This window comes from Acanthisitta chloris, unplaced genomic scaffold (genome assembly GCF_000695815.1).
Source record: "Acanthisitta chloris isolate BGI_N310 unplaced genomic scaffold, ASM69581v1 scaffold3712, whole genome shotgun sequence".
Classification (NCBI taxonomy): Eukaryota; Metazoa; Chordata; class Aves; order Passeriformes; family Acanthisittidae; genus Acanthisitta; species Acanthisitta chloris.
The window spans coordinates 76,518-94,542 of NW_008659786.1; the positions used below are offsets into that span (position 1 = coordinate 76,518).

Consider the following 18,025-nt stretch of genomic DNA (forward strand, 5'->3'; position numbering starts at 1 on the left):
TGCCATGGGGGCAGTGGTTCTCACTCATAGCAAGGGGCAAATAACTTTGATAATGAACATACTGATCCTATCACAAACAGTAGCCAAGGGTTTTGCTCTGTATTTACAGAGCATAAGATGATCACTTTGGAAGACTTTCTAAAGACTGGTAAAATGGCCATCTACCAAGCACTGAGTTCTCTTGAGTAAGAATCATATCTTCAAGGAAAGATTTGGCCAAACCATCCATAAATCCTTCAGAAGCTGAACAAGAGTTGCACTTCCAACAGATTATCAGAAACAGCATTAAGAAACTACAACAGCAACAACAACTTGTAGAAAGTGTATTCCCTCCCATAATTAGAAGTGTTGAGAAGGCCACAGTGAAAAGCTTCACTCTGTTCCCTCTGCTTCACATCTGCAGTGCACTTCAGCCTGTCTGGTTGCGAAACCAACATCAAACAGAATAACTGATTATTAAACTCTATGCTTGCACGTTGGTCACAGTGCTCCCATGCCAAGTTGTGCAATTTATAAATAGACTAAGGTTTGAGGAAAGGGGGAGAAAGAGAGAAGGAAAAAAACCCTTAGTCTTTGACTCTGTGAAAACAAGTGTGGGATACCTGGAATGTGAATAAAGCATGTGGTGCGTGACACACGCTGGAAAGAACTCTGGAGACATTCAGGAACAAAGTGAAAAAAAGCGAGGAAAAGTCGCTGTGGACACTGAGTCACCTAAGTGGGAAATCTGTTCAAAACTCTTCAGTTTTTAAATTTCCATACCCCATTCTAGCCCAGCTGTTATTTCATGCGTCCAATTTGTTCCAGCACCCAATTGGTTGCGGAAGAGTTTATACACAATAGTTTCTATGCAAAACTAAAACAATTTACAGCTACTTGTTGAGTAGGTTTCCCCCATACAAATAGTCAAACAAGTCACATATATTACTTATGCCTTCAAAATAAACCTATTCACACAGATTGCGGACAAAATTTTGGTGTTTCAACCATTGGGAAGAAGGAGAAGCAGTCCTCTCAAAGGATAGTTTCATGTTGGAACACCTCTACTAGCAAAGCCAGTTAAAAAATGTTCTTGCCCTATTCAGTTTCCAGCCCTGGTGCACATTCCCTTTTTGACTCACAGCAAGACGATTCCCAGCGTAAGCCAGAGAAAGCCAGCTGAGACAGACCAGTGGAGAAAATGGCAACCTGTTCCAAAGGGTCATAAACATCATTAATTCTTTCAGGGGACTTTGTCACCTGAAGAAAATCTACCATTAACCTAAAGGTAGAACAATGACTACTCTTACAAATAGAAAACTAAAGTCTAGCACATAGTAAATTCAGAAGAGAGATTTTTCCTTGGTTCTGGGGTAATAGTTCCCACCTTTTGTAGTTTCTGTCTCAAAAGTGCAGACTTATTTCAGAAAGACTGCTGGAGTGTAGAGAAAGCCTCACACACTGTAGGATAATCAGGAGCAGGACATAACATCTCTGTACACCCCACTATCTCACTCCAGGTAGAGTTGCCTACGTCCAAACATTTCTGGATTTGACAGTTTTTCTTCACTTGAAAATTTTCTCAGGGCAGGATTCAAGCATTTATTACAACCATCTGGGACACCTGGGTGGAATTACTGCTCAGCAGCAGCACTGAGGCTGCTGTGCATCCAGAGATCTTAGAGATTTCTACCATGTTTGTGCATGACAGTGTATACGCACATATTCCATCCAGACAGTCTCAAGAATAAACATATCAGTGCTAAATCCAGATATACAGAGAGTGCACCAAATGGAGCAACATGGAAGCCAAGAAAGGATCCTGGCAGAAAACAATCCTCCTTGGAACAACTTGCCAAGAAAATGAAAACCTTTTTTTATTAAAATTTTAAGAGGAGAATGAAAACCATCTACAGAACCTCAGATAAATTACAATGTGGCTGAGTCTGAGGCAAGAAAGAAAAAGTCCATTGGAAAGCCCAACTGGTTCTGCATACAGAAAACAAAGAAAGAACCTCTGTCCGAGGTAAAAGCACATGGTTTTCCGTAAACTGCATATAAAGATCAAGAATATCCAGTGAAGAGTGATTATAAGGGTATTTGTGAGTATAGTTGCTAAGGCCATGCAAGAACCCTAAATCAAACCCTAAATCCTGAAAGCACAAACATTCCTGTTTGCATCCACATCTGCCAAACTCCTTCATTTACCTTGGAACACTTTGCACCAGATCGGTAAGACCTGAAAACAAGTTCAGAGCCACAGCCTGGCTTTTATTTTCTACGAAAGACTTCTTACCCTGTGTATTTTCTCTAGGTAGTAATGAACTGAGTTATCTGCAGTGCTTTTGCCTAAGAGCACTCACCAAAGATCATCACAGAAGCCATGAATCTGACCCTTTTTCCCTGAAAGTAGAATGAAGAAATGTGCCACAAGAGCCATTTAGTCAAGCCCTCGTAGTTAAAGTTCTTGTTTGAAAACCTCAGTTAACGAATATTTGCTGCGTCCTCCAATAGTAGTTGAAGTCTGGAGCCAAACCTGCCTGAATTACAGATATACTTTCTTCCAAAGCACTGTGGAATATTATTTGTGATCCCTTATAGGACAAAAACCCCACTGTCAGAATATTGCAGCTCCTTAGAGAAGAGAAATTTTGAAATTCACTTAGATGTAGAGCTATGTGTTCCCCTAGATTCTTGGCTCTTGAGAAAAGGTACTATTCAGCACAGTAACAGGGTACTGTTTAGGGAGCAGCTGATGTGTGTGGAGGAAGAAAGTATTCATGTTCTCAAATTCTAACACATTCAGAAAGCCAGGGGAAAAATCTGTATTAATATTAATATTCATAATAATAAACAAAACAGAATTTGTGTATTAATGGCAATTCAAAAGAGCAAAAGCTCAAACCTTATCCTGTAAAGAAATAAAACCAGGATAAGACACTCACTGAACTTCATAGATTCGTGGATCTTGTACTTCCATTCCAAGAAACTGTCAGAATTCAATTGAAAGTGCATAGTTTGTGGTGATGGATTATAAACGGAAAAAAGCCTTTGTTTACTGACTGTAATAGAAAGAACAATAGAAGGATAAGTAGACATGTAATGTGACTGAGGCAGAAATTAAGGCTGACTATCTTCCAATTGTAAAAGCAAACAACAAGATGCTGGGTAGTCAGAAGCACTGCAACTGCATTCTCCCTTCAACTCTGGGAGAATACAAAACTTCAGAGCTCCTACAGAGCATTTTTTGATTTGTGCATGGCCATTATAAAGTGCTCAGATCCCCACAGTTAAAGACAGATTTCATCAGACACAAAGTGGCTGTGATTTGCAAGAACATAAAAATAATAATGTATTCACACATAGTACTCTCAGGTGCAGTAGCAGCAATCCTTAGCCTTATGTAGCGTGGGAAAGTGTTAAGGGTCTGATTATATTCTTCTATTGATGTTGCCTGTCATGTTCTTAGTGTAAAAAAGTTCTATGCGTTTCTGAGACTGCAGTAGTCACTGCACACCTTTCTAAGGAGAGATATTTTCATCCAGAGTAGTAATCTGGTGTTTGTCCTGTCACTTCCAAGAACTTATGTGTAAGAAAACCTATGCACACTCTGTCTCTCTTTAGCCTTCTTCCTTTTATTCTCTTTACTTAGCATTTTAAAAGATGTCAGTAACCCTCCAAACCTGCTGTGGTTTGGGGATTAAAAACCCACAGCAGGTACCCTAGCCACCTGAGCTACTAATGTAAGTCAATCAGAGGGTGCCTATGAGGAAGGGAGAAGTTTCATTTTATAAACCATTCAGGACACCAAGTGACATTATGTGAGAAATAAATAATTCATTCTGTTACACATATAACATTTTCTTTCATAATAAACTCTATAAGCTTATACAAATAAGGAGTAACCTGTTTAATAGGATACAGTGAATCAAGTTTTCTATTAGACTGGAAAGAAGGTTACTCAGTCTTTTTCTTCCTATTTTTTATTTTAATGCCTATTATGACTTGCTTTTCTGGCTTTTTGTTACTTGAGCAAAAGTGAGGTCACTGGTATTTTATCCCTTCCCTAATATCAAGTTTTCACAAAATAATTTGCACAATTTTTGTCATCTATTTTAACAGAGTTTGAAGCTCAAATACTAGCTTCTTTTCCTAAATAGCTTTCATTCATAATAACTAATATTTCATGAAAGCTCTCTAGTTTTTCAGTTTAATATGGCTAATCCTTACTAGAGGCTGTATTTTGTGTATTTGCTTTAGTAAATAGTAGTAAGTAGGTTCTTGTAAGTGCTTGCACTGTTACTTCTGTCAGTTATACACCATCTAGTGGCTAATAAATAGATGTATAATTTCCAATTTTAAAAAAAAATATAAAAAACTACTTTTTAGTCACCGTATTAGTCACACACCTTGAGGTGGCAAGTTTTGCCTCTTGTCATTTTGGGACAATGAGAGAGTTACAGAACTTTCTTGTTTAACTATAATTTAAACTGTTAGTCCTCAAGACTCCTGCTGAGACTGTGACAAATGGGAAGGCAAATAAAACACATTCAGATGCATCCTGTAAGTTTAATGCATGCAAAAGTTTCTGGTTCATTATCTTTCAGGCCTCAGGAATCTCAGCTCCCAGAGAGCAGGCAGAAAGGCTGAAGCAAGGGAGATGAAGCTTTGGTGGAAGAGGGTCTGGTCAGGGGATACTTAAGTGAACTGGACATACATAAATCCATAGGCCCTGATGGGATACACCCACAAGTGCTGAGTGAGCTGGCAAATGTCATTGCAAGGCAACTCTTGATAATCTTTGATTGGTGATGGCAAATGGGAGAAGTGCCCAAAGACTGGAGGAAAACAAATGTCACTCCCACCTTCAAGAAGGGCAAGAAGGGCCTTTGGAACTCCAGGCTAATCTGCCTCACCTCAGTCCCAGGGAAGGTGATGGAGCAGCTAATCCTGGAAACCATTTCCAGATAATTAAAGATGAGAATAACACCAGGAGTTGTCAGCATGGCTTCACCAAGGGGAAGTCACACTTCACCAACTTGATAAATTTCTATGGTGAATTGGCTGGGTTGTTAGTTGAGTGGAAAGCAATGAATATTGTCTATCTGGGCTTCAGTAAGGCCTTTGCACTGCCTCCCGTAGGATCCTCATTGGGCAGCTCCACAGTCCAAGGGAGAGACAAAAGCAAGTTGTGCAGCAACTCCCAGTGTTCAGAGACTTGGCTTTGCATAAGTCCTGATGCAGATGCACACACCCTTTGCTGGATGCAGCTTTTGAAAACTCCACTGCAGGAGTGAGGAATCTGGGTGGTAATGAGGATCTCAGTGCTCAGACAGTGACCTGAAGCCTGGGAATTATGTTTATCAGAAAGCAGGGATCTGTTTTTCCTCACCACTGCAATACAAGCCTACTGATTTAAAATTCCATCTCTCATACAAGCACCAATAAATAAGACCAAGGTCTTGCCAAAACAGACAGAGAGAGAGAACCACTTCCTACAAGACTGGCAGAGTCTGTGAAATGCAGAGCTATAAGTAAATCATCCCACTCCAGTCACAGGCCTGCATCCAGCAGAATAATTCAGTACAAATTCTTCAGTGATTTATGCACCATGAGCAAAACCCCACTGCTTTGCAATAAACAATGGCTGGAGCACATGGGTAAGCCCTGTGATGAGAAGTTCCAGCAAGGGGAGAGGAAACTCCTTTCAGCTCAGATGAACACTGCTGTCCATGCATCAAGCACATAATATACAGACCATTTAATGGACATATGACATGATGCTAAAGGCCATTCATGAATAAACTGGGGTTGTGAAGGATAATGAGATCACACAGCCACTGGAAAGGGGAAAGAATTATTATGATGGAGAAAGCATTCCTTTTTCAACAGCTAGGACTCTGCTCCAGGGTCTCACCTGCTTCTGGCTCCCTCCAGGAACCTCTCTGCTGTAAAAACTGGCAACAAGGACATCAAGGCTGAGTGGATGTTGGCTTAGTACATCCCACTGTACCTAAAGCTTTAATGATGATGAACTGTAAGTTGAACATATCGAATGTTGGGAATGAATCTTTGCTGTAGGGTTTCTTGGAACTATAAAAAGATGTTGGACTCCTAGTGCAAAAAGGTTATAGCAAGAAGATATGCTCAGATTATTGCCTCAGGCATGTTCTTGGCAGAGGTTTGGAAGGGAGCTAGATGAACTACTGCCAAAATTACTGGTAGAGTTCATGGGCATTTTTCTACTTAGTGCTATATTTGCTTGATTACTGCACTTTCCCAGGCTTAAAGTTGTTTTCTCATTTTCCTAATACAGAATTCCTTGCATACAGCCTCAGCATCATTGTGAATGTTGAAGATTTGCCTGCTAAAGACAGTCAGGGAAGAATTGCTTAGTGCTGTCATACTTCTGTATGGGAACTGAGTCATTTAGTTATTTGCCAAGAAGAACTGGTTTATACTGTCATTACCCCCTGGGCATAAGGGGAGCACCCCAATGGCACACAGAGCATCGGGGAGGGTTGTCCAATCCCCATGAGATAGCCACATATTACAGGGTTGCTTTCTACCAAACCAGTTACATTCCACAAAAAATAAAGATCAGATATTTGGTTAGGTTAATTTACAATTATAACAGAGGAGTGACAGGGAAGCAGAGGAATTAAAATATACAGAAGAATTTCCACTTTGCAGATCAATAACATCAAAGTTAGGATGAACAGTAATTGAACAACATTTGTGTGTACCTGTGGGGTCAGCTACAATTATAACAGAGGAGTGTCAGGGAAGCAGAGGAATTAAAACATACAGAAGAATTTCCACTTTGCAGATCTTACAATTATAACAGAGGAGTGACAGGGAAGCAGAGGAATTAAAATATACAGAAGAATTTCCACTTTGCAGATCAATAACATCAAAGTTAGGATGAACAGTAATTGAACAACATTTGTGTGTACCTGTGGGGTCAGGGAGGGCATCGTAGACTTTATTTTCAAGTCCTTGACAGTGTGTAGAGCAAATGCTCTCTCTCAAAAGATGAAGATGTGACTACAAAGCATGCTGGTGAAAAAAGAAGCAATTTGCTCATGTATTGGGCAAGATAGATGCCCACAATTAGGGGAATGCTGTACCACAAATTGATGCTAACCACACTTTTGCAATGGAAGAAACACTTACCACTAAAGACAATAAACCCAATTTTAGCAGAAGTCCCTTTTTCTTAATTTATCTCTCCTTTAAAACTACTCTAAGTACAGTAAGCAGATATACCCAGGTTTGGGTTTTATGGTAAAGGTTGATGAAAGAAGCAAAAGCTAAAAGGCAAATGAGTAATAAAACTTTGAGGGCCTGATTGTTTACATTGAACACCATACTACACAGACTCCAAGACACTGAAAGTGAAGGCAACAGGATCCAGAACCGAGACAGTAAAATTTTGGATCATAGGTCTGTCATTGCTTTAAAAACTGCCAGGAAGAGCAGGCTACAGGCTGCTGTGCTTTAGGAACAGCATTCCTGTGCAGGAGCAGGTGAGAATAGCTCTGACTGTTCAGTCAAGAGCAGGTTCAACATGGGTACGAGGCAACGAAAGGTCAGAATTCATCACACACTGAGTTGAAACAATTTTCCATACCAAAGAAAAGCATAGTTAAAAATAGGAAGGAGGAAATATATTAGGTAGACAGTTTGAGAAACAGAAACTCCCAAGTTTTGATTTACATGCCATACACTATAAATAATACTTTGGTTAACACACTTTTCTACCTACTCCTGCAAAAAGAGTTATTGTATACATAGTCTTAATCTTTACATGCCTTCCCAGTTTTAGGCTTTACAGCCAGAGCCATTTGGAGCTTTCAAAGTAACCATGGTATGGATAATGTAGCCTGTTAGCTCTTAGGATGTTTGGTGAAGTCCTAGCAATAGGAAATAGAAATGAAAACATGACAAATGAGATGGATTAGAAGTAGGTGATGAGTTGGGACCTTATAGAAGCATTAATATTAAAATAAGCTCCACCACAATTAAAAATGAACCAGCTCTGTTTGATTTTCCTGGGGTGAGGTAACACTATATTAATAACAAGATATCAAAAGGAGATCTCCTCTGTACAATGATTTCAGTTCAAACATGGATTTGCATCTGCAGGTGCTTCAAGATGTCCATTCAGAAGAAAACTTTCCAGTTTTCCAGGAGTTAAGGTTTTGTCTTGGAAGCATAACCACCCCTTTGTGATATCAGTAACCTTAGATTACTCACTTCCTCTGTCATTTAGAGCTCCTAAATGAAAAAGGTTGCATTAGAACCAGAAATATATTTAATTATAAATTCTACTGCACTTCTTGTATTTGCTGTGTATTTTTTTGACTTGCTAAAATGACAAAAAACAATGGCTGTAAGCCATATCAAGGAATATTTGGTCTGGACAGGAGGAAAATTTTCTTCCTCCTGAGAGCAGTTCAGTGATGGAAAAGGTACCAGAGAAGCTGTGTGATCTCATCCTTAGAGATTTCAAAACTCATGAGTGATTTGATCTGACTTTCAAGCCAGTCCCCCTGCTTGGAGGAGAAGGTAGGTCTAAGGACAACCTATTAATTCTAGAATCACATTGTTAAAACTTTGATTAACATTTAAGAACATATATAATAAAAATCATAAAACCTTTCTTTATAAAGGGTCATAAAACTCTTAGAGAGTGTCCTCCCTGCCTCTGAATCAAAAGTAACACCACCACAGAACTTGCTAAAAACTGGGTTTGAACTTACCTACATTTTAGAAAAGAAAATCATCAAAACACAAGAAAATCACTGAACCACGAACATTTTTACAGCACCTTTTATATTACATTACAAGGACTGAGAGGATCCAGTGTTGATAAGTGCATTCCTACCAGAAAGCCACACCAGAGAAACCCCTCTCTAGTAAAAATCAATACTTAAATTTGGATTACAAAAAAGTTTTTTTAAAACAGACAAATCTCTAGAGCTCTACACATCCCAGAACTGCAGCTTTCATGTTTTTTATAACAGACAAATCTCTAGAGTCCTACACATCCCAGAACTGCAGCTTTCATTCTCTACTTGTTAATATATCCCTCATGCCTTCCCAGTCCAAGGGTGACTGGAGACAAGGTAAACCATTTTCAGTACTTCTAGCCTAAGACACCTGTTAGCAAATAATTCATCAGTTCCCTCTCAAAGAGATGTTTATCATCCTCTTCACCTGAGTTGAAAATAAGCATATATGAAAGGCAAAAATTGAATTAATATGGCTGCATTTAGATATTCATATAATTCTGAAAATAAAGCACTGCATGAGCCAGGCTTTGTTTTAAGTAATGTGATTTTATATCTGGATTTGCACTGACAGATGAGGTGTTATAAAATTTACAAATCAACCCCAATTCACACTGTACTGTTTGCATGATCTGCACTATATACTCCCTGTAAGCTTTTAAATGAAATTGCTTTGCTGCAGAATAGAAATATGTAACACCCAGGGTGTTCTTATTTGATGAAACCTTCCTCACTTAAAGCTACATTTCTTTCTTTTACACAAGAACTAGCTTTTCCTTGTGGCCCAAAGAGGACCACAAAACCAGAGCTGAATACTTTTACAGATTAAGTAAGAGACAGAGATGAATGGAACTGTCAGTGAATACCATAATGGTCCTTTATTTCCTTTGATGTTATTTGAACTTGAAAATATTCTCACCATGCAGTTAAATTCTCACAGGATATCAGACCTTAGAAGAGACCTCAGAGAATCTCCAATCTGCACCAAGAGTGAGCATAACAGATATGTGGGTCCTGGCTTTGCTGTACAATCAATTGGAAACTGGCAACAACTGTGTGGTCAGAAGAAAGGTGGCAAGGCACCAGAAATAATTTATAATAATTCTATGGTGCCATATGGGACCTGATCACTCTCCAGAGTTACATGACAGGGGGTTATAGAGAGGTGGGGGATGGTCTCTTCTGCCATGTCTGCAGTGAGAGGACAAGAAGAAATAGCCTTAAGATGAGACAGAGGAAATTCTGATTGGACATCAGAAAAAAAAAAGTAATTCACTGTTAGGCTGAACAGGCAGTGGAATATTGCCCAGGGAGATGGTGGAATCACCATCCCTGGAGCTGTTTAAGAGACATCTGGATCTGGCACTGGGTGATATGATTTAGGGTTTAGGGGTTACAGTGGTAGTGCTGGTGGATGGTTGGACTGGATGATCTACCTGAAAAGTCTCTTTCAGCAATGGTGATTCTATAATTCCCTATATAGTCTTCCAGCACAAGCACTTCACTTAAGAAATGACTTTCAGTTTGCTTTCCTACTGAATAAAGGTAAACCAGGAATAGTTACAAATATTTGCACCATTGCAAGCTGCATTAAAAATTAGACTAAAAATGTCTAATTAATTTGGGGATATGAATATTATTTAAGCACATACTTCGACAGAGTTAATTTATTTTAAAGCACCAGTCAGAACAGGCTTTGAGTATACTGCAAAACAAGTGCTGCTTCTTCTGTCCATCAAAGCCTGAATATAAACTTGTTAAGTTACACATCACTGCCACAATCAGAAAAAAAATGGTTAAGTATTATCTAAGTAATCTAAGAAAGAAGGATCACAGTAAACTATCAAACTGCACAAAGTGTGACTGATGTGTGCCAAGGCAATAAGTATCCACATTGAGACTGAGCTCTCCCCCCTGCAGTAAAGGAGTGGAGAAACCTACTTCACTTGCAGAAAAAGGAGGGTGGCAATTCTTCAGGTATATACACACTAAAGCTCTAACATTACCCAGGAAATAAAAACCACATTTATTTTAGTGGTAACAGTCAAACTTGCAGTCAAGCAAAGTATGGAAGATAAAAGCAAGAAAAATCATCTCTGAGAACAGAGAATCAGTTGCACATGTCTAGTCTTTTTATTATTTTTTTTTTGTTTCTCACAGAAATTTAAACCACAGAATTTCTATGAAATCATATCAGCATAGTGAAACATTATAATGGAGACAGCAAAATCCAAATGAAGATGGAGTGTAAGCAGATGTACCTCTATTTTTAATTCAGCTGAGCTGCCAGGTCTGGTAAAACTTGAGAATTCCTCTAGGCAGTCACAGTTTAACTTAACATTTGTAGAGTGTTTACTAACAACATACAAGGTGTTGCAATCTTATTCCATGCAGTAGCTTGGCCTGGAATAACTGCTATTCAAAAAGTATACAAATCTTGCACAAAAGCATTAAGGCAGAAAGAGAGGAAATTTCAGAGCCTTGCAGAACTTCAATAGGGTTTGATGGTCTCATTACCACTTGCCAATTTGAAACATCTTGGTCCCAATAAGAGCAATTCCACTCATAGTAAAAGTTAGTGGTTCACTCTTTGAAAATCTATATGCAGTATTTCAACTTTAACTCAAATTACAATAAACTTATTTTACATTGATTATTGACTATCCATATTACCAACATCAGCTTTTGCAGGTAATCACATTGGGTAGATCTTATAAAAAAATCCTAGTTTGAGTTTGATTATTCAAATGCTAATGAACGTCATCTTTCTTATTAATAAAAATTATCCTGAAACAGATTTTTTGGAGTTTTAGGGGGTTTGGGGTTTTTTTATTGTTTGGTTTGGGTTGGTTTTTATTTGGTTTGGGTTGGGTTGTTTTTTATTTGGTTTGGGGGTTTTTGTTATCATTAATTAATATCACAGTTCATTTATTCCTGGACATATCTATAAGAATATTTCAGGTCAGCAGCTTTCTCAAGCATCTCTTTTCTTTACTCAGCATTTATATTATACAACAGAAATTGGGGGGTTTTTTGCTTTCTTTTAGAGATATTGTGCAAAATCCTTAAAAAGCATGGTTGGTTTGTCTTGTCTTATTTAAAGCCCAACTTCTTTTATGTTTGTAAAGACAAAAGTCAAAATACACCAAAAACCCACTGAGAACACATATAGATGAGTTCAGATGAATAAAACTTGTAAAACTAGGGGTAAAAAAAAAATCAAATCACTTTTAAAACCCTCAAATACTTTCACACTGATTCATGATGTGAACACCAGCTTCTGATTAGTCACCAGATTTTGTGACCATACTCTCCAATAAAAATTCATCAATGTAAATGGAAATTCCTCTTTCTTTGAAAGAATTAATACATTTAAAAAAAAACAACCAATGAACCAATCTGAAGTATGAAATTTTTCCAGGAATAAGCACTATACAAAAACATAGGTACATAATTTCTAAGTGTATTTTTGTGATTGCAAACTATCATCAGATCCAGAAAAGCAGAAAAACAGAAAAGCAGTGGGAACATTATTTAGAATGCTCTGATCAATCCAAGATTTCTTTTCCTAAAGTAACTGGAAATTCATTAATCTACATCAGCTAAGAACTAGTTCCCTTAATATTTCATACAAATCCACATTACCTTATGAGATGAATAGGCTGAAACTTGTAAAATGCTCCATATCTTGCCCATTCTTGATACAGCAACTAAATAAATAGGGAAAAAAAAAATTTGAAAATTAACTTGAAACAAGTGATCCCATCTGTTTTTACAAACATCTTCTAAGAGTTAAATATATATGTATCAAAAAATGCATCTTCTCATACTTCAGTGCAAACTTGCAAGAACGTTTTTCACACAGTTATAGAAACCTCCAACCAAGCCAGCAATGTGAGAAGAGTCTACACACATCTTTCTCCACATACCTACCCCTTCCTCACCACCTTTATTACACAGGGAAGTTAAATAGGGTCAAAAAGGAAAAAAATACAAGATGCTGCAGTCTTGGGGAAGTCTTCAGAAAGATCCTAGAAATAATCCTGCTTAAAGAATGAAATTCTTCTATGATGCAATTTAGCTAATGTCTGGAATCATGCCATAGATAAGTCACTGACCAGTGTTTCCATGTCCAAGGCAAAGTGAACTGAGGTAAGAGTTCAAAACTGGTGAACTGGTGTGTAAAAACATACCAAGTGGTAATAAATGTATCAAAACCAGTTTGCTCTCCTTCTCAGCCCCTGAGGATGCTATTACCTGTAGAGCCCATATAAAAGCCACTTTTCTCCCTATGCTGCACTTGGACACACAAGTTCACATCTGCTGTTGGCTATGCAAGTTCATCCACAGCTTACAGAGAGCTCAAAGGAAGGCCCAACTTCTACAGAAACTTCTTCCAATGAAAGGAAACCAACAGGAACAGAGTCAGGGATAAAAGGAAACATTTCAGGGCCTGTGGTATATTAACCACAGTACACTCAACTGATACTCTTCATTAGTCCCTCTTTTGCTGTGATCTATGTGACACAACTTTGCTGAGTTTCCAAAGAGAAGGAAAGAAACCTTTACAAGAGGCTGTTAAACAAACTGATAATTCTGGTGTGAAAGAAACCCCATTGTTCTGAAACAAGAGCCAGGTGGGGGATAGACATTACAATTTCTGCAATTGTAATTCTGCAATTAAGAATTTGGTAAACGAGTTTATTTTATAGCAGTACATTTTATAACTGTGGATGAATCTATTAATAATCCAGAAAGGACATTCAAAACTGAAGGTTTCCAGAATTAAGGTCAGAGGAAACATGGAAACATGGAATGCTAAAGGGTTGGAAGGGACCTTAAAGATTATCAAGTCCCACTCCTCTCTCTGCCATGGGCAGGGACACCTCCCACCAGATCAGGTTAATCAAAGCCAACCTGGCTTTGAACACTGCCAGGTTTGGGACATCCACAACCTCCCTGGGCATGTTCCAGTGTTTTACCACCAACATCATCATGATCTCTTGTCAGTTGACTGTTCATCATATTTTATCTTCAGAGGAAAATAAAAATCAGGGCAGTCCCATGCAAGAGGGAACCACCTGCTTTGTTCCTATGCCTTTCAATGTTTTATGCTATGAAAGGACTGTAGACAGTCTAAGACAACATGGACATTGAAAACTGTTATTGAAGGAGAGAGTGCATAGAAAAATACTATATAATGACAAAATTATTATAAATGAAACTAAATTAACTACATCCCTATTTATAGATTATAAATCTGTATCATCCAAAAAGACAGGTGTCAAGCCTTTTGTCCCTCTTTTCCGAAAAGAAGTGGAAGGAGTCCATAAAAGAGAGCAGCATGTGAGAGATGAGGTTAGCTCCTTTAAAATAAGACTCCACATCATTCCTAGTGAAATTGGAGTAGTGATGAAACTGTTTTAAGAATGAGTTTCTGAGTGGCATATCTGCTGACTCCAAGAGTTGACCTCAAGAAGACCATCAAGTCCAGCCTCAAAAGCCAAACTCAGTGATCTTAGAGATCTTTTCCAACCTAAATGATTCTGTGGTTCTGTGACCTCTTACTTCAGTTCCTCCCTTGCTGTAAGCACTGATTGTCCCTCACCCATGGAAACTGTAGTTAATGTGAAGCAACTGAATTAACATTTTGGATGCTTCTATTCTTCTGTAAACTTTGGTGGGGAGTAAGACACAAACCAAGCAACACATGCACATGAATACACAACCAGCACGAGCTGCAGAGGATGTTAGGAGGAAAATACATATAGGTTTTGCAGTTATCAGAAGTTGCATCTTTCAGATGTCAGATTTTGACAGGTAGCAGCATGCTACACCATCCTGTGATGCAGATGGTACAATTAAAATCAGTGTGGAGAAATCTCAGGTACTGTAACTGCAGAGTTATCTTGACATATTTTGAGGCTTTCCAATTGCATTTTCCTACTGTTTAGAATGCCTCTCCTCCTGCAGATGCTATGTGGAAGAACTAAATAAATATCAAGTGAGCAGTTAAACCTGGACCCTGCAAACATCCACCTGATGAAGTATTATTGCTCAGAATATGGAAACTAAGTGAACAGAGCTATGCCACTGACTACTCATTAAAAATACAGCATAAAGTATTTTCTCTTCACAGATCAGAGAGTAAACCCTACACTGTGGAAGAAACTGGAAATTCAGCAATGAGATTCAAGGATTGTGGAGTGTTGGCTTTTAGAATATTGCTCTTGCAGAGCACATGCTTTGCACTTGTGGAAAGAAATTATGAGACTAGGCTAGATTTTCTCTGGCTTCATCAGGAGTTGAAGAGGATTGCCCTGACTGACATATTGATATTTTCATGTAAATACTTGTTGTTGCCTAGTCAAAATCCATTACCTCACAGCATTTGTTATTGTTACACTAACAGCAAAATGTTATTTATTTTCATATATAATTATACTAATAAAGGCATTCACTGAAATATGCAAAATGAGAAAGGTAAAGCTATTAAATTCTTAAAACTGTCTAAAGGCTGTTTGGAATGTAGCTACAGAATGGAATTTGAAGAGTAAAATGAAAGGTCTTTCTGAAATTGCACTCCATTCAGGTACAGGTTGCTATGGCATTATGTCAGGCTGCAGAGTCACACTGATTATTCTGATTCCAAAAGCCACAAATTCCGAAAGTGAGTTTATGGCATGAAAATTTTCCATTCATGTGTGTTGTCCACACCAAACTCAACACTGCAATTTTACAAGATTAAGCTTAATCTGGAAGCCAGAATGTACCTCCTTTCATGATACTTATTACATTGAAAGGAATTATAGGATGAGTTTTGTAATATACTTTAACTTATTCTATCATCTTCTCTTAAAAACAGTACTTTCTGCAAGTTTATAGTGTTTTCTAGTCTGCTTCTAATATTCTAGGGATGTAGTATATGACAACAGTGTATTTTCCAAGTAGGGAAACCCTCATGGACTTCTTCATGTCAAACACACTGCTAGCAATGAAGGGTTGCAAGTTGTCTCATGGATTTCTTCATGTCAAGTGACTGCTAGCAATGAAGGGTTGCAAGTTGCCAGTGGGCTAGAAGCTTGAGGAAGACCAAGCTGGTGTTTATACTCATGGTGAGTTATTACCATGATGCTGTGCACTAGCTTTCTTAAAAATATTTTTTTCTAGAGGAGAAATCATACTAAGACCCTTATACCAATCAACACTCTTAGGAAAGACTAAAACCCTCTTAGTCTGAGTGTTTGATTAACTGCAAATTTCTAATTCTCATAGGACGTGGCAATATTATTGTTTCACTGTGCATTTTCTCCAAGGAAATTCTGAAGAAGGTTGGTAAGGATTAACCTTTTTTATTATGAACTGGCACATAAACCTTAATTACCTGTGTTGCTTTATTGGCATAAGTACCCAGATGGACTGTTCATGTTTTGGGCTTATACAACAGAAAATTGAAATGGAAGATACAGATAAGTTAAAATGGGCAAAATAAAAAGGGGCAGAAAAAAAAAAAAAACCTCAGCTCAAAAATGCCCTCCTTTCCTTTAAACCTGATCAGGGTTTTTCAGGAAATTAAACACTGAGACTATTAGATTCAGATAGAAAACAGATGATGTTTGCATAGGAATACTACAGAAGATTCAATGGCTGGGCAGCAGAGACATATGTGAATAATCAATGAAGTATTTCTGGAAAGAAGCTTTTATGTTTTTAATACCTAACACTTCATAACTGAGCCTAATAGGCAGAATAAAAAGAAGGCAGCAAAAAATACAATTAGTAGGGTGAATATTTTTCCAGACACTAGTTCTTTTAGGCCCTCTTACCCCCTATTCCACAGTACCCAATCTTCCTCCATTGACTAATGTTCATTTACTTTTCCTCTCTAAAAATTTTGCTAACCTTCTAAGTCAGTAATCTCTGGAGCTGCCTCTGAGTCTCTTACTGTGTCTCTATCACTTGCTCAGGGAAAATTCTGCAAGTGCAGAGCAATTTCTTCATGGACAAAAAGTTCAAAGTAACAGACACAAATGTAGAAGCTTCTTTATAGTTTGTTTTCTAACTTGGCCTCTTTTACTATAGTTTGTTTTCTAACTCTGCTTCTTTTCTAACTTTGCTTCTTTTGCTAACCAGGTTTCATAGACTAAATTTAATTGTATACAGCATGGGAAGACATCTAGTGGCTGTATCTTAAATAGTATTTACCAAAAACTGTGAAGAAGATTGTGGTTTCAAACTTTACTAACCCAGCACTGGAGAAATCACATTTATTTGTGTGACCTGTGAACTCACTCCTCATTTCAAATGGTCAAATAATCATCATTTGTGGCAGTCATCCTCTTCAGAATAACACTGTGTTTTTGCCAAGTTAATGGCATTTTCCTGCCTCTCCTTCAAGCAACAGATGGCACATACCAAGATATGACACCACAGACTTAAAAACAATTATGAAATCATTTACAGGTCACCAAAAATATATGCTATTTGGTTTCTAGGATGGTAAATACTGTATGTATGGTGAATATTCCCTTTTTCTTCATTCTTCTCTCCTCTTTCTCTCCCTATTATTTTCCCTCTTCACCTCCTATCCTATTATTTACATATTAAGGAAAATAAAATGAGCAGACATTAAAGAACAATATGGAATAGATCTTAATAGATGATAGTAATTAAGTGTTTCTGGCCATTTCTTGTACTAAACAGTTTGAATTCACCCAGATTCTCTAGTGCAAACAGTTGGCAGGTGATCTATTTTCAAATGTCTTTTGATAGCTATAAGCATTATTTACAAAATAATTGGAAGCAGATTTTTAGAATGCAATTTAATTGAATGCACAATTAGATAAAAATACAACTGTGTTTTATTCCAGTAACCACTGTTGTCTTGTACTGTTTGGTTACAGACAGAAAATTGTTATGTAAGTTATTTAACCACTTTTGCTTCCTAACAGGATGAAAAATCTCCTTTATGCATACAGAGGGAAACTTGGAGCATTTAAAGATGTAAATATCAAATTAAATTTATTTACAACATTTTTACATACCAAAATACAGAAAAATATGTAATGCAAAACTGTATGTATCAGTTAAAACATCTACTTGTTTCAGCACTGGCTAACACTTTACAAAGCCCTTTAGAACATTAATTCCCATTTATCATATTAAAGATAATATGAAATAAATTTTGAAATGTATTTTACCTTTCTTTCATTCATGTCATCATTTTGGCCTTGATATTCACCCTAGGGAAA

At 37.6% G+C, this 18,025-nt stretch overlaps 1 protein-coding gene across 1 annotated transcript in view; it reads right to left on the reverse strand.

Moving 5' to 3' along the window:
* The window catches only part of LOC103797319 (anoctamin-2-like), a gene marked incomplete at its 3' end in the record, with an annotated part of 134,570 nt that overhangs the window by 74,418 nt on the left and 42,127 nt on the right, over positions 1-18,025 (reverse strand). Inside the window, exons 9-10 of the mRNA XM_009069522.1 lie at positions 17,975-18,016; positions 12,420-12,484 (exon numbers count right to left, since the gene is read on the reverse strand). Coding sequence (XP_009067770.1) covers positions 12,420-12,484; positions 17,975-18,016 — 107 coding nt within the window. The remainder of the gene's footprint in view (positions 1-12,419; positions 12,485-17,974; positions 18,017-18,025) is intronic.